The 15,409-nt window shown below is 40.2% G+C and overlaps 1 protein-coding gene across 1 annotated transcript in view; it reads right to left on the bottom strand.

Moving 5' to 3' along the window:
• LOC120941120 (myosin VIIA and Rab interacting protein) overlaps positions 1-12,089 on the bottom strand; it is a 344,153-nt gene extending 332,064 nt beyond the window's left edge. The window contains exons 1-3 of the mRNA XM_040354396.1: positions 11,104-12,089; positions 8,262-8,449; positions 5,827-5,896 (exon numbers count right to left, since the gene is read on the bottom strand). Coding sequence (XP_040210330.1) covers positions 5,827-5,896; positions 8,262-8,449; positions 11,104-12,089 — 1,244 coding nt within the window. The remainder of the gene's footprint in view (positions 1-5,826; positions 5,897-8,261; positions 8,450-11,103) is intronic.
• Positions 12,090-15,409: the final 3,320 nt, after the last annotated feature.

The following is a 15,409-nucleotide window of genomic DNA, read 5'->3' as shown; positions in this document are numbered from 1 at the left end:
AGCAAAGTGTTAAGAGTCTTGACAGCAGTTTATGGGTTAAACAAGCTGTGACATCACCACAAGCCCAAGCATGGTCACAGAATGACTTGCATGCTAAATTCATCGGTTTGTGCTATTTTTACAGCAACAATACACCCAGCTAGTTACACTAAGTGAATGTTTAATGGTGCATTCCCGAACAAGATGTAACAATCTGCGTCTGCCGCAACTGTTTTATATCGAAAAATACTCATTTACAATTAATTGATAATAATCAGTCATTTCTTTTCCATGTGCTAAAACAACTACAGGTTCATTGTTTCAGTCACAGCACAAAAACAATTTAAATTGTTTATAATGTTGCGAATGGCATTTTCCATTTGGTTGACTATAATAACAACATCTTAATGAAAAAAGCTTTACTTAGATATTTCAAAGAACAGATTTGTACAAATTGTTCCTTAAGAGAAGTGCGGGGATTCCACACAAATAAACATATGCTGTATACTCACCTAGATGGCTGGAGCACCGATCCCATGCTGAATTGGCTGTAGCGTTGATTTTATGCTGCATCGGCTGTAGCACCGATCCCATGCTGCAGCTGCCCCCCCTGCCGGCTCTACACTGAGAACTGAGCAATCAAAGATCGCTCAGTTCTTGGGTCCGCTCCGAGAAACTGTCAGTCATCCCTCTGTGCTCTGCCCCTCCAGCGCAGAGGGAGGGGGGGGGAGCAGCTCCTGGTCAGGCATCTGGGTGGTTTCTCACATTATTGTTGGCATCCCTGCAGAGCCTAGTCTGGCTCTGTGACGTCAGCCGACAGCAAACTTTGGACCACTGCTGGCTGAATCTGAGTCACAGGAGTGCAGAACTAAGTGAAATTCTGTGGCTCACAAGAAGTATGGCCAAAAGAGCTTTGGTCATACTTTTCCTTTAGATAGGATTAGAAGATCATTGGCTCGCCAAGTGTTGAAGTGAAAACAAATACCATTGGAAGTGTAGAAAATCCCACTATAACTGTGGACAATGTTACACAAGTGCAATGATTCTCAAAACTTCACATTCATATCTATTGTAAAATATCAAACAATAAGACCAACAAACTGACTAAACACTTACGTAAAAACAAAATAACTGAGGCGTGACTACATCTATCTCTGAAAGCAGTTAAAGTGATTCTAAAGGTTGTAATTAAGGAAAAAAAATAACAAACATGGTATACTTACCCTCTCTGTGCAATGCTTTTGCACAGGAACCCTGATTCTCTTCTTTTTGGGTCACCTGCCGGTGGTCCTGGCTCCTCCCCTGTCAGGTGCCCTCATAGCAAGCCTCTTGCTATGGGGGCACTCAAACAGTCTCGTTCCCAAGCTGCACACCTTTAAATCGACATTGTCCATTCACACACAGAGCGTGGCTCGGCCCTGCCACCGCTCTCTTCTCATTGGCTCACTAGCTGTGCTGGACAGCAGTGGGAGCCAATGAAACCCGCTGCTGTGTAAGCCAGAGAGAAGAGAGAGGCCCAGAAGAGCTGTTGCTCTCATACACATTGCTGGATAGAGATGGGGCTCATGTAAGTATAAGGGGGGCTGGGGGGAGCTGCACACGAAATGCATTAGGGTAAAAAAAAATACTTCTGCCTTCAGAACCACTTTAACCCCTTACCGACCGACTCACGCCGGTTACGCCTGCAGAATTGCTCTCCTGAGCAAACTGTACGTCAGTCTGCAAAAGCACCACTGGGAACGTGTCTGCCGGCGGCCCGCGATCGCGCAGAGGAGAGGTATAACGGGGAACTGCCCATGTAAACAAGACATTTCCCTGTTCTAGTAACATGACAGAGATCTTCTGTTCCCTGTTATAGGGAACATCGATCTCTGTCATGTCAGTGGTAGCTTATCCCCCTACAGTTAGAACATGCTGAGGGAACACACCTAACCCCTTGATTGCCCCCTAGTGTTTAACCCCTTCCCTATCAGTCACATGTATACAGTAATCAGTGTTTCTTTTAGCTCTGATCGCTGTATAAATGTCAATGGTCCCAAAATAGTGTCAAAATTGTACGATCTGTACGCCGCAAAGTCGCAGTCCTGATAAATCGCTGATCACTGGCAATACTAATAAAAAAATTATAATAAAATGACATAAATCTATCCCCTATTTTGTAGACTCTATGGGCTAGATTCAGAAAGAATTTACGCCGGCGTATAAATAAATAGATACGCCGCGTAAATTCAAATCTGCGCCGGCGTATCTTCTTTCTGTATTCAGAAAGCAAGATACGCCGAAATTAGGCTAAGATCCGTCTGGTGTAAGTCTCTTACGTCGTCGTATCTTAGGGTGCATATTTACGCTGGCCGCTAGGTGGCGCTGCCGTCGATTTCAGTTTACAATTTTTTGCCTATACTCACTGTATAAGACAGCCTCCCTTCCGAGGCATCTGACGCTTCATATTTCTTCCTTCTAGAGCCATATTCTTCTTCATTCTTGCTGGAGCTAAAGCCATATTATTCTTCCTTCTTTTTGGAGCTAGAGCCAATCGCGGCGAGCTATGTATTCTACTAATGAATACAAAGCCTGCTTGGATTGGCAGAGGCTGTAACATCATCAGCCCACGCCTCTCTGACTCTCAAAGCCAATCCGAAAAGGCTACTGTATGTAGCCTACTCGGATTGGCAGAGGTTGTTACTACAATCCAAGCAGGCTTTGTATTTATTTGCATACATCGCTCACCGGGATTGGCTAAGCGGTATATACTGTATGTAGCCGAAGCTACATGCAGTATTACCGCACATCCAGCAGGCATCCGAGCAGCAGACCCGGTGTATAAGACGACCCCTGCTTTTTGGCAAGTCTAAAAGGTAGTCTTATACGCCAGCAAATACAGTATGTAGAAACATAAAGTCCTTGCGTGCATACAGTACATGTTTTTGGTCTGTGACTCATAGTACTGAAGCAAGGTTAGTATGGCTGAAAGTGAGATCAGAAAGAGAGGTCACCTTTCATGATGACAGATATTCTATAAGATTTAAAGACATAGCAAATTGGCTAGTGGTGGTAAAGAAAAATTGGGGGGAAGAAAATGGGGCATTTCCCACTCTTAAAAACACATGATATCCAGAATTCCTTCCTTGCCTTATTCCTTATTCTTTATCTACTCAATCGCTAATCCGTCTCAAGGTTCATTCCTTTTAAGCATTTTCATTCATGGAGGAATTAAATGAAGATTGTCTCTCTCCCCAACCCTATTTGCATTAGGAGTGTGATCTAGCAATTTTTCATCTGACAGGTTCAGCATATCTCTGGGTTTTGAACAAGGAATTTATTTGTAGATGACGTGCTTTTGACCCTAAATATTCTTCCATCTCATCCTTTAGTATCGTATAAGGTCTCTGATTAAACCAAGACAGATTAGAATGAAATCATTTCAATACCTTCAATCAAATACAAACCTGACTAACCCAAAACATCATTTTTCCATTATTCCTCCCAGCTACCCATTACATCTTCACATAAAACCAATAATATAAGACCCTTTACAAAAACTTAATTTGGATCTATAATTCTATAATAATAGAATTAACCAATTTTTGGGGGAGATTGACTCAAAATGCTCCACCAAATCGTCAGGGCCGCCTCGTCTTCCTGCTTAAGAGATTGCAATCAGATTGTCTGCTTCCTCTGTCAGATTTAGCGGTGCATGAAGGTAACTAGGATTTGTTGGAAATAGCTAATATGATGTCTCATATATTTTTTACATAATTGTAAGACACTATCTTCTAGGGAATATATAACCAGAGAGTGTCTGTGTTACCTAAAACCATTTGGAAGACAGGTCTCTATTGATCATGCTGTGATACTCAGAATACAAAGAATCATGAATATGTATCTATGAGTCTATGAATATGTAAATGAGATTACAATTATTAATAAAAGAAGGTAAAGTCTCTTAGATGCTATCGGCATAATCCTGTTAGAATTATAATATCACCGATGGTTTTGAAGGAATCCCAGTAACATTTCTGGAAACCTTTAAAAACAGCAAGAACTTGTTGGTTTTTCCAGATCTGCAGATTGACCTTTCTGTTTGAATTGATAGTTTAATGAAGTGTATACAGAAGCATCATTCTGCCAGCACCAGCAAGTTGTGTTCCTGTAACTTACAGCCAAATCTTGCCACAAGGGAAATTATATATTTTTTTATAACTTGTCAATATTTCACTTGGCTGTGTACTTCATAACTGAATTATTTATCCTAAGTGTCCTTAAAGAAGATAGATTAAAAATGCAACAATCATTTTCAAAGTGCATATAAAACTTTAGGAATGGACGTAATGTTGGGCTATGATTAAAAATTAGCCCTGGCACCTAAGCCCTTTAACAAGTATCTGATGTCTTTTTATGCTGAGTCGGTGCCTCTTTAAATTCTACCTGTCACATAAAAGTAAAAATGATTCAGCCACTTAAATAGCTCATGAGTTCTAATTGCTTCATCTACTGGCTGAAGAGACATTAAACACAATCCTTTTACCTCATGAAAAGGGCAGCAAAGATGGAAGCAAGATGCAAGGCTGGGAAAGTGTTACAACTTTAGCAGACTAGACACATGTCTGCTAATATAGTCCTACTGAGGGCCCAGAACAGCTTAAAAGTAGAGAGAAATGGGAGGAAGACCTGGGGACCATAACAGATGGACAATGGAGGAAGATATTGGAGAGAGGACACATGGTGACAGTCGCGCCAGCACCAAGTTTTAATTTCTGAAGATGATACATAGGACGTAATATACACCAAAAAGATTATTTAATTTTGGGTGGAGAGTAGACGCGAGATGCCCCAGATGCCAGGATATGGAGGACTTGATACATATGCTATGGAGGTGCCCGAAATTGTTTAGGTATTGGCAAGGTATCCTTAATGTTATAAATATGACATATAAAACAAAGTTGGAGATGGACCCCAGAACGTGTATTTTGGGTTTGGGGGAAGAAATTAGCGGAGCAGTCAGGTAAAAGCAGTGTTAAGGTGCCTCTTTCAAGCAAGAAAAATAATTGCTCAAAGGTGGCAAGCATAGAATCCCCCATCAGTAAGAGAGTGGATTAACGTAGTAACCGAAATGGATGTAACTTGTTTTTTATACGACAAAGAAAACTAATAAAGAGTATAAAAACAAAATATATATATATATATATATATATATATATATATATATATATATATATATATATATATATATATAGTGCTACTGCATGCAATAAATTACTTTTCTGGGTTGGCAGCTCGGCACAGGACTTTTGGTACCAAATGCAAAATTGGCTTTAAAGTGATTGTAAAGTCTATTTTTTTTTCCTATGAAAATAACAAACATGTTATACGTACCTGCTCTGTTGCAGTGGATTTACACAGAGCAGCTGGATCCTCCTCTTCTTGTGTCCCTCTTCTGTGATTCTAGCCCCTCCCTCCTGTTCAGTGCCCCCACAGAAAGCAGCTTGCTATGGGGGCCCCCGAGCTGAGTCACAGCTCCCTGTGTCCGACCCAGCCCCCTCTCTGCCCTGATTGGCTAGCTGACTTTGATTGACAGCAACAGGAGCCAATGGCGCCGCTGCTGTGTCTCAGCCAATCAGGAAGGAGAATCTCAGGCAGCTGAGACACTCGTAGACACTCGTAGACATCACTGGACAGAGAGGTAAGTGTTAGGGGGGCTGAAGGGGGCTGTTGCACAGAGAAGGGTTTTTTATCTTAACGCATAGAATGCATCAAGATAAAAAAAACGTATACACTTTACAACCACTTTAAGCACTTGTGCTACCAAGTGTCACCTATCTCTGATCATCACTCCAAACCCTATCTCACCTCAAAATCTTAATACCTGGGATTTTCTCTATCCTTGTGGACCTTGGGAAGAGTATATAGTACCGGAATCCTAGGATGGGCAGGTAACAACATATCATATAAATCATGTGTAATAGTCCCCTCCTTTAGTGCTTTTTTGAGGATTCCCTCTAATTGTTTATGTATGCCCCATGTGGGAACACTACTTAATTTTTTTATGTACTTCTTGATCCTCTAGTTGTCCAATAATTTCATTCTCATATATTTTTCTGTCCATGATCACAATCGAACCCCCCTTGTTTGCTGGTTTCAACACTATTTCATCACTTTGTTTTAATTCTTTTAAAGCCAATTTTTCTTTAGACAAGAGATTATTAGTAGTGTTGAGCAGAATATGCCATATTCGATTTCGCGATATATCTCGAATATATATTCGAATATTCGAGATATATTCGCTAAATTCGGATATTCGTGATATTTTATCGAAATTAAATGATTGCGATTTTTCGCTATTGCGAATGCGAAAATAATTGCGATTTTTTGATAACTGCGGTAGGAGCACTCTGATTGGCTCAGAATATTCGTGATATTTTATCGAAATATCGCAACATGCGAATGCGATATTTATTGCGCAATTTCGAGAAATGCTGGAGGAGCGCTCTGATTGGCTCAGAATATTCGTGATATTTTATCGAAATATCGCAACATGCGAATGCAATATTTATTGCGCAATTTCGACAAATGCTGTAGGTGCACTCTGATTGGCTCAGAATATTCGTGATATTTTACAATACAAAATAATTGCGAATATTCGGCAAATGCGGAAGGAGCACTCTGATTGGCTCAGAATATTCTTGATATTTTACAATACAAAATAATTGCGAATATTCGGCAAATGCAGAAGGAGCACTCTGATTGGCTCAGAATATTCTTGATATTTTACAATACAAAATAATTGCGAATATTCGGCAAATGCTGAAGGAGCACTCTGATTGGCTCAGAATATTCTTGATATTTTACAATAGAAAATAAAAAGTGTTTTGCATTGGTGGTGATTCTTTACTCTATCCATCTGTCACAGCCGTTTGTCAATCAAACACCTTGAAGATTGAACACGTTCATGCTGCATGCTTTGGACTTTTTTTCACTTCACATATCAAAGACATTTTTATGAAAGATTATTTTTCTATTATTGGGACTATATTTCTTTATATATTTGTTTCACTGTGTATTTCACAAGTTATTTGCGCTTGCTTATTTTATAATTTGCCCACATGTCTTGTCACTAGACATATTTTTTATTCTTGTAGAGCGACTCCATTTTCTGTCTTGTATTAATTTATGTTGTATAACATTTTTGAGTTGCTGCTGTATTCTCCCCTTTTTTAAGGTATGTGCAATTTTTTCCTTCTTACAAAAAATAATAATATCAAACATACAAATATTCATAACATACACATACACAAAGCCCCCCCCTTTTGCATCAGAGACAATCAGAGTTCTCCTACCACAGTTATCGAAAATTCGCAATCATTTTCGCATTCGCAATAGCGAAAAATCGCAATTTTTTTTTTTTTCAATTTGGCAACATAAAAGGATCGCCTCAGCTTAGCTACTCGGCCCAGGGTCTCTAATCATACCAGCAATGCTTTTAGACGTCGATAGGATGTGATCTGTTTTAAAATTCAAATTGAAAAAATGCGAATATTCGGAATTGCGAATATTCACCGCGAAATTCGAAATATAGCGCGATTTCTCGAATATGCTATATTCGAGTCGAATATTCGCAATGCGAATATTCGTGAGCAACACTAATTATTAGGTCTAATGATCATGATTATCCAATTGAGAAACAAAATCCTGTACATCCCTCATAACTTCTTTAGAAAATGTTTCCACTGGTGCATAAGTGGTGGGCATAAACACACTTGGATTTTTTGATCAGTCAAAAGTTTCCACAGAGACCACCCCATCAAAGACTGGTTTGTGTTCAAAATGCACTTTTCATCTGATATTATGAAACAATCTGTATAAATCCTGGTCTAAAATGAATTTGTTCAAGTTACTTTTAGGGCAAAAAGAAAGTCCTTTATTCAGGACACTTACCTCCTTAGAGATGTTATGCACTAAGTTCTCCAATATTGGTTTAGATTGCCTTGTGTACTGCAATGTGATAGGTATGTATATCCCTCTCTGGTGTTGCCCTCCCACTGAGCCTGATCCAAAAAAAAAACTTTGGGAGAGGAATCCATGTCAGTAGATACCGCTAGTGAGGAGCCAGATTCCCCTTATGGAACCTAGGACCATCCGACCTTGTCGCGTGTACGAATGTGGTCACATGTAGACCTGATTCCTTTGAAAGGCTTCACTATTACGATCAAATTTGTTTTGGTTCTTTATTTCTAATTCCGCTCAATATTTGGCAATATTGGTATCCAAAGTCTCCTTTAATTTACCAAATTCCTCTGAGGTAACTGCAGATTTTAAATCCTCCTCCACTTTACTCAGTTGTTCTGATATTATCTGTAATTCCTTCTGTACATATGAAATATTCAGAGTCAACAAAACAAAATGGCCTCCTCTTTTGAGAGCCAACACGTATTTACTGGATTTGATTCCATTATGGAGAAGTGAACAATCCCAACTGCAGTATAATACAGGAACAAGGTTTTAGAGATTTACTTCTGATGTGGTACTCCTTCCTCCACCAGACATGTAGCAAAAAATTGGAGATGCAATCTCAGTTTCTGTTCAAAAACGTTTTACTTCAATCTTCATGCATATACAAATACAAACATTGCACACTTTCGGACAGAACCTCCATCCTTCATTGAGTTGATTGATTGATTGATTTAATAGATTTATAATGCGCCAAATACTGACCCGTCAGGGCGGTGTCTAAGTGCAGAAAACATAACTGGAAATAGGTAAATCAAGTCAGGGAGGGAAAGAAATAGAAGGAAAAGAAAAAAGGTGAGCAAGAAAAACTAAGAAACAGATCAGCAGGGAACAACAGGGAGAACTAACATGACTTGGCCTGCTTTTTCTCAAAAAAACAAGTTTTTAGCCTTTTACGAAAGGCCATAATAGAGGGGAGAGACCGAATGGAAGCAGGGAGACTATTCCATAGAGCCGTAGCTCTCACAGAAAAGCGTCTGCCCCCAAAGGTAAGCAAACGGGCAGATGGGCAAGTGACAAGACCAGCTGTTAGTGATCTGAGTGCTCGTGCAGGGACATGTCGCGTTATAAAGGAATTCAGATATTGCGGGCCCGTCCCATGATAAGCACTATAGGCGAGACAATGAGCGTTAAACTCAACGTGATCTACCACAGTGAGTCAGTGCAGTGATCGCAGGGTAGGGGTAATATGCTCCCGCCTATTTAGGCCGGAGATTAGTCTAGCGGCCTGGTTCTGGACGAGCTGGATTTTCCTCAGCCACGGAATTGCGAATATTCACCGCGAAATTCGAAATATAGCGCGATTTCTCGAATATGCTATATTCGAGTCGAATATTCGCAATGCGAATATTCGTGAGCAACACTAATTATTAGGTCTAATGATCATGATTATCCAATTGAGAAACAAAATCCTGTACATCCCTCATAACTTCTTTAGAAAATGTTTCCACTGGTGCATAAGTGGTGGGCATAAACACACTTGGATTTTTTGATCAGTCAAAAGTTTCCACAGAGACCACCCCATCAAAGACTGGTTTGTGTTCAAAATGCACTTTTCATCTGATATTATGAAACAATCTGTATAAATCCTGGTCTAAAATGAATTTGTTCAAGTTACTTTTAGGGCAAAAAGAAAGTCCTTTATTCAGGACACTTACCTCCTTAGAGATGTTATGCACTAAGTTCTCCAATATTGGTTTAGATTGCCTTGTGTACTGCAATGTGATAGGTATGTATATCCCTCTCTGGTGTTGCCCTCCCACTGAGCCTGATCCAAAAAAAAAACTTTGGGAGAGGAATCCATGTCAGTAGATACCGCTAGTGAGGAGCCAGATTCCCCTTATGGAACCTAGGACCATCCGACCTTGTCGCGTGTACGAATGTGGTCACATGTAGACCTGATTCCTTTGAAAGGCTTCACTATTACGATCAAATTTGTTTTGGTTCTTTATTTCTAATTCCGCTCAATATTTGGCAATATTGGTATCCAAAGTCTCCTTTAATTTACCAAATTCCTCTGAGGTAACTGCAGATTTTAAATCCTCCTCCACTTTACTCAGTTGTTCTGATATTATCTGTAATTCCTTCTGTACATATGAAATATTCAGAGTCAACAAAACAAAATGGCCTCCTCTTTTGAGAGCCAACACGTATTTACTGGATTTGATTCCATTATGGAGAAGTGAACAATCCCAACTGCAGTATAATACAGGAACAAGGTTTTAGAGATTTACTTCTGATGTGGTACTCCTTCCTCCACCAGACATGTAGCAAAAAATTGGAGATGCAATCTCAGTTTCTGTTCAAAAACGTTTTACTTCAATCTTCATGCATATACAAATACAAACATTGCACACTTTCGGACAGAACCTCCATCCTTCATTGAGTTGATTGATTGATTGATTTAATAGATTTATAATGCGCCAAATACTGACCCGTCAGGGCGGTGTCTAAGTGCAGAAAACATAACTGGAAATAGGTAAATCAAGTCAGGGAGGGAAAGAAATAGAAGGAAAAGAAAAAAGGTGAGCAAGAAAAACTAAGAAACAGATCAGCAGGGAACAACAGGGAGAACTAACATGACTTGGCCTGCTTTTTCTCAAAAAAACAAGTTTTTAGCCTTTTACGAAAGGCCATAATAGAGGGGAGAGACCGAATGGAAGCAGGGAGACTATTCCATAGAGCCGTAGCTCTCACAGAAAAGCGTCTGCCCCCAAAGGTAAGCAAACGGGCAGATGGGCAAGTGACAAGACCAGCTGTTAGTGATCTGAGTGCTCGTGCAGGGACATGTCGCGTTATAAAGGAATTCAGATATTGCGGGCCCGTCCCATGATAAGCACTATAGGCGAGACAATGAGCGTTAAACTCAACGTGATCTACCACAGTGAGTCAGTGCAGTGATCGCAGGGTAGGGGTAATATGCTCCCGCCTATTTAGGCCGGAGATTAGTCTAGCGGCCTGGTTCTGGACGAGCTGGATTTTCCTCAGCCACTTTAGATTCATACCCAAATACACAATGTTGTTAAAGTCAATCCGGGAGTTGACGAGATATTGAACCAAGACTTTCCAGGGGTTCTGAGAAAACAGATTTTGACCTTTCTCAGACACCTGATGTAATACAGTGCTTTGCGGATACATTGATTGATTTGGGGTATCCAATTCAGATTACAGTCAAAAATTGTCCCCAGGACACGGACTTGATTCACCAGAACAGGACACGGCCCAAGGCTCGTGGGCCAGTTCCCCAGAAAGACAGCTGGATCAATACGTCCAGAGATGAGAATTTCTGTCTTTTTAGCATTTAGACTAAGGGAATTGTGATCCATCCACTGTATGATGTATAATAGGCAGGAAGCAAGCTGCAGACCAGGAGCAGGGTCGGATAGGCTGTCGACGAACAACTGGACATCGTCTGCATACAGCCGATTAAACACTGCATGGGTGTCCAGCAGACTCGCAAACGGCCGAAGATACACATTAAATAGCCATGGCGACAGGGCCGAGCCCTGAGGCACCCCACAACTCAGGGTGCTGATGGCAGATAGGAAAGGACCGGTTTTAACCTGAAAGGTCCTGTGGGTGAGGAAGTCTGAAAGCCAGTGTGAAGCAGAGCCGGTAATGTGAAACTCGTCCCGAAGCCTGGCAATCAACATAGCGTGGTTTACAGTGTCAAAGGCCGCGGAGAGGTCAAGGAGCACCAAGGCAGCTGCTCCCCCCGCATCCCTGACCCCGAGCAGCTTCTCTCTGTTAGAAAGGACCATGAGCTCAATCCCACGGCCCGGACAGAAACCGCACTGCGGGTCGTGAAACAGACCTTTTGTCTCTGAGTACGATTGAAGTTGGAGAAAAATGTCGTATTCCACCAGTTTGGCCAGGAAACCTATAGCAGGAATGGGTCTGTAGTTAGAAAGACAGCCAGGGTTCAAGTTGGGCTTTTTTAAAATTGGTGTAATAATAGCATGTTTCCAGCGGGCCGGAAACACGCCATGAGTTAGGGAAAGATTGGCAAGTATCAGGAGGTCGTTCACAACCAGCTCTGCATTCTTCTTCAAGAGCCAGGCTGGACAGATGTCACCATGGAAGTAGGAGGCCTTAATTTTTGCCATAGATTTCAGAAGATGTTCCCAGCTGACCTTACTAAAGGACGACAGGGAATGAGGCGCTGAAGAATTTGGTTTGGGGGGGCATGGCCCAGGAGTGATTGATTTCTGTGAGTCAGTCCCTGAGAGTGACAGGGGGTCGGTCGAGGGTTGGGGATATTCCAAGGGAGTTAGTTGTCCTATGCCTAAGATTGTCGCAAAGAGCTTGCGAATGAGGTATCTTCACCTGGCTCTGCGTAGGGGAGAATAAGGTTTTAACTACTTTAAAAAGTGCTGAAGCACTGTTGTCGGCATTATCAATAAGATCGCCATAATGGGACCTTTTTTGCCGTTTTAAGACCTGTGTATATGCTCGGCATTGAATTCTATACTGCCTCTTGTCAGCCCGGTTTTTGGTCTTATACCAATGGCGTTCTAGTGCCCGGCATTTCCTTTTAATGGTAGACAAGGAGGGACAGTACCAGGGTTGGTTTTTGCCAGCCCTGTGGCGATTTTTAGACATTGTTAAAGGAGCAACAATGTCCAAAATTGTATTTAATTTAAGTTCCCACGCGTCTAATTTGGCTTTGAGGGCAAAAATACTCTTTTCAAAGGAGCCCAGATCTACATCCTCGGGATCGATATTTAAACATGAATGAAAAGCTTCTGTAAATGCCAGGGTTTTGATGTCATGTAACTTCCTATAAGGTTCAGTTACAGCCATTGGTGGGCCAGGGGGATTACCTTTTGGTATTTCATAGTTAAGGTTGGCTGACAAGAAAAAGTGGTCGGACCAAATCACCTGTTTTGACAGAGTACTACATTTCAGATTATTAGAACAGAATATGGCATCCAGTCCATTATCATGAGTTGGCCCAGAAGACCCAGGGATTCCATGTCTGCCAATACTTCTTGTCCCAATTTATCGTGTTCTACATTTAACCAGATATTAAAGTCCCCCATTAAAATGAAAAACGTTGCATGTATACTGTTCAACCTGCTAGCAACATTTATTGGCAAATACGCCTAAAGCACCTCAAAGTACACACATGTATATCCCTTCACCAATCTCTTAATTAACCTCATTACACCTGTCACATATCTAAAACTAAACAAACAAACAAAAAAAAAAGCTGAAACCCCAGATTCTTACACATAAAGCAAGGCTACTATATCACTAATTCTTTCTATCACATTGAACCTAATAGGCAAACAGCATTATAAACATTCTGCTATTAAACAAACAGTATAAAGGTCAACCCTGCTCTTCGTATATCTGTATAACATCATGTCAATGTATCTCTTATTTGCACTGTGCACCATACACCGCCCCATAGTTTAAAAGATCACCTCTCTTCACTCTAAAAAGACTTAATGAAGGACAGAGGTCCTGTCCGAAACTGTGCAGTCATTGTATTTGTATATGCATGATGATTGAAGTAAAACATTTTTGAACAGAAACTGAGATTGCTTTTCCAATTTTTTGTTATATATCTAGATAGATAGATAGATATACAGGCATATCCCACTTTTAAGTACACAATGGGGTTTATTTACTAAAGCTGGAAAGTGCAAAATCAGGCTCACTTCTGCATAGACACCAATGAGCTTCTAACCCCAACGAAGCAATGTTCAATTAAGCTTTGGTAATAAAACCTGGAAGCTCATTGGTTTCTCTGCAGAAGTGAGCCTGATTTTGCACTTTCTAGCTTTAGTAAATAAACCCCATTGTGTACTTATAAGTGGGGTATGCCTGTATATCTATCTATATAGAAAGATATATATATATATATATATATATATATATATATATATATATATATATATATATATATATATATATATATATATATTTATTTATTTATTTTTTATTTATTTATTTTGCACAGACATACACTTTGAGGCTGAATTTACACCTGAGCACTGCGCTTTTGCTAATTATTTCGGGCATTTTGTGCACATTTATATTTAGGTTTTCGTACAGCATTTTTCAAGCATTTTGGAGCTTTGGTGTTTTTGTATTAGCCAATACAGAAAACTGTCATCGGCTACATTATTTTTCGCTATTTGTTTCTGCTTTCAGCAGCTTTAAAAATGCACCAATGTGCCTGAATCCAGCTACAAAAGTTGCTCCAAAACTTTTTTGAGCTGCAGGCGTTTTGGAGTGGAAATGTGAATCACCACCATAGAAAATAATAGATTTTTTTCACCCTTAGGCCGCGTACACACGATCGGTCAAAACCGACGAAAACGGACTGAAGGACCGTTTTCATCGGTCCAAACCGATCGTGTGTGGGCCCCATCGCTCAGTTAACCTTCGGTCAAAAAAAATGAGAACTTGCTTTAGAATTGAACCGATGAACGCCTAACCGATAGGTCAAAACCGATCGTTCGTATGCAAAAGCATTGGTTAAAAACCTGCGCATGCTCAGAATCAAGTCGGCGCATGCTTGGAAGCATTGAACTTCGTTTTTTTTCAGCACGTCGTTGTGTTTTACGTCACCGCGTTCTGACACGATCGGTTCATTAACCGATGGTGTGTAGGCACATCAGACCATCAATCAGCTTCATCGGTTAATCGATGACAATGGTACTTTGGACCGTTCTCATCGGATGGACTGATCGTGTGTACGCGGCTTTAGTGTTTTGCAACTTCATGCTTCAAGCTACAACACGCTCAGTTGTGAATAGGGCCTGATATGTTTTACAGAAAAAACAATATTTCTAACATGGTGGATAGTTTAATTACCTATCTTAGTTTTATTTTAGGGGGAACACAATCCTGACCTGCCAACCTGCTGATGCCATTGCAATGGCTTTTAACATTGTGTTTTTTTTTTCTCTTTACATTTACAATATAGAGATTACAGAGGAAAGAGTGAGGGAAAAATCTTAAACTTTGACATCTTTGAAGTCGCATCACTGGAGTCCTTGAAATACAAAGGGCATCACTGGGTGATTTATCTCACTACTTCTTACCAGAAATATAAAAGTTTTTTTTATGACACAGCCTTTTACACTTCATAAGCAAATAATTTTAGTCTACTGTACACGGTACTGGCACTTTTTTTATATATTTAAATGAAACATCACTGATTAAAAGAGAAAACAAGTATAAATAAGTCAAATCCCAATAACAAATGAAGCTAGGCCCCTGAGTAATAGAAAGATGTAAATATGTGAATGGAGCATTTACTTAGCAGCTGTGCATGAATGAATTAAACTACCATTAATGATGTAGAGGAAAATATCTTGTGGGATTTTCACAAACATGTGAAGAGCTACTAATCATGCATAGTTATTAATTAGAAATGTGAGACTATCAGCGAAATATGCAGTGAAGTGAT

Source organism: Rana temporaria, chromosome 5 (genome assembly GCF_905171775.1).
Source record: "Rana temporaria chromosome 5, aRanTem1.1, whole genome shotgun sequence".
Classification (NCBI taxonomy): domain Eukaryota; kingdom Metazoa; phylum Chordata; class Amphibia; order Anura; family Ranidae; genus Rana; species Rana temporaria.
This window is presented reverse-complemented; position numbering and strand designations above follow the sequence as displayed.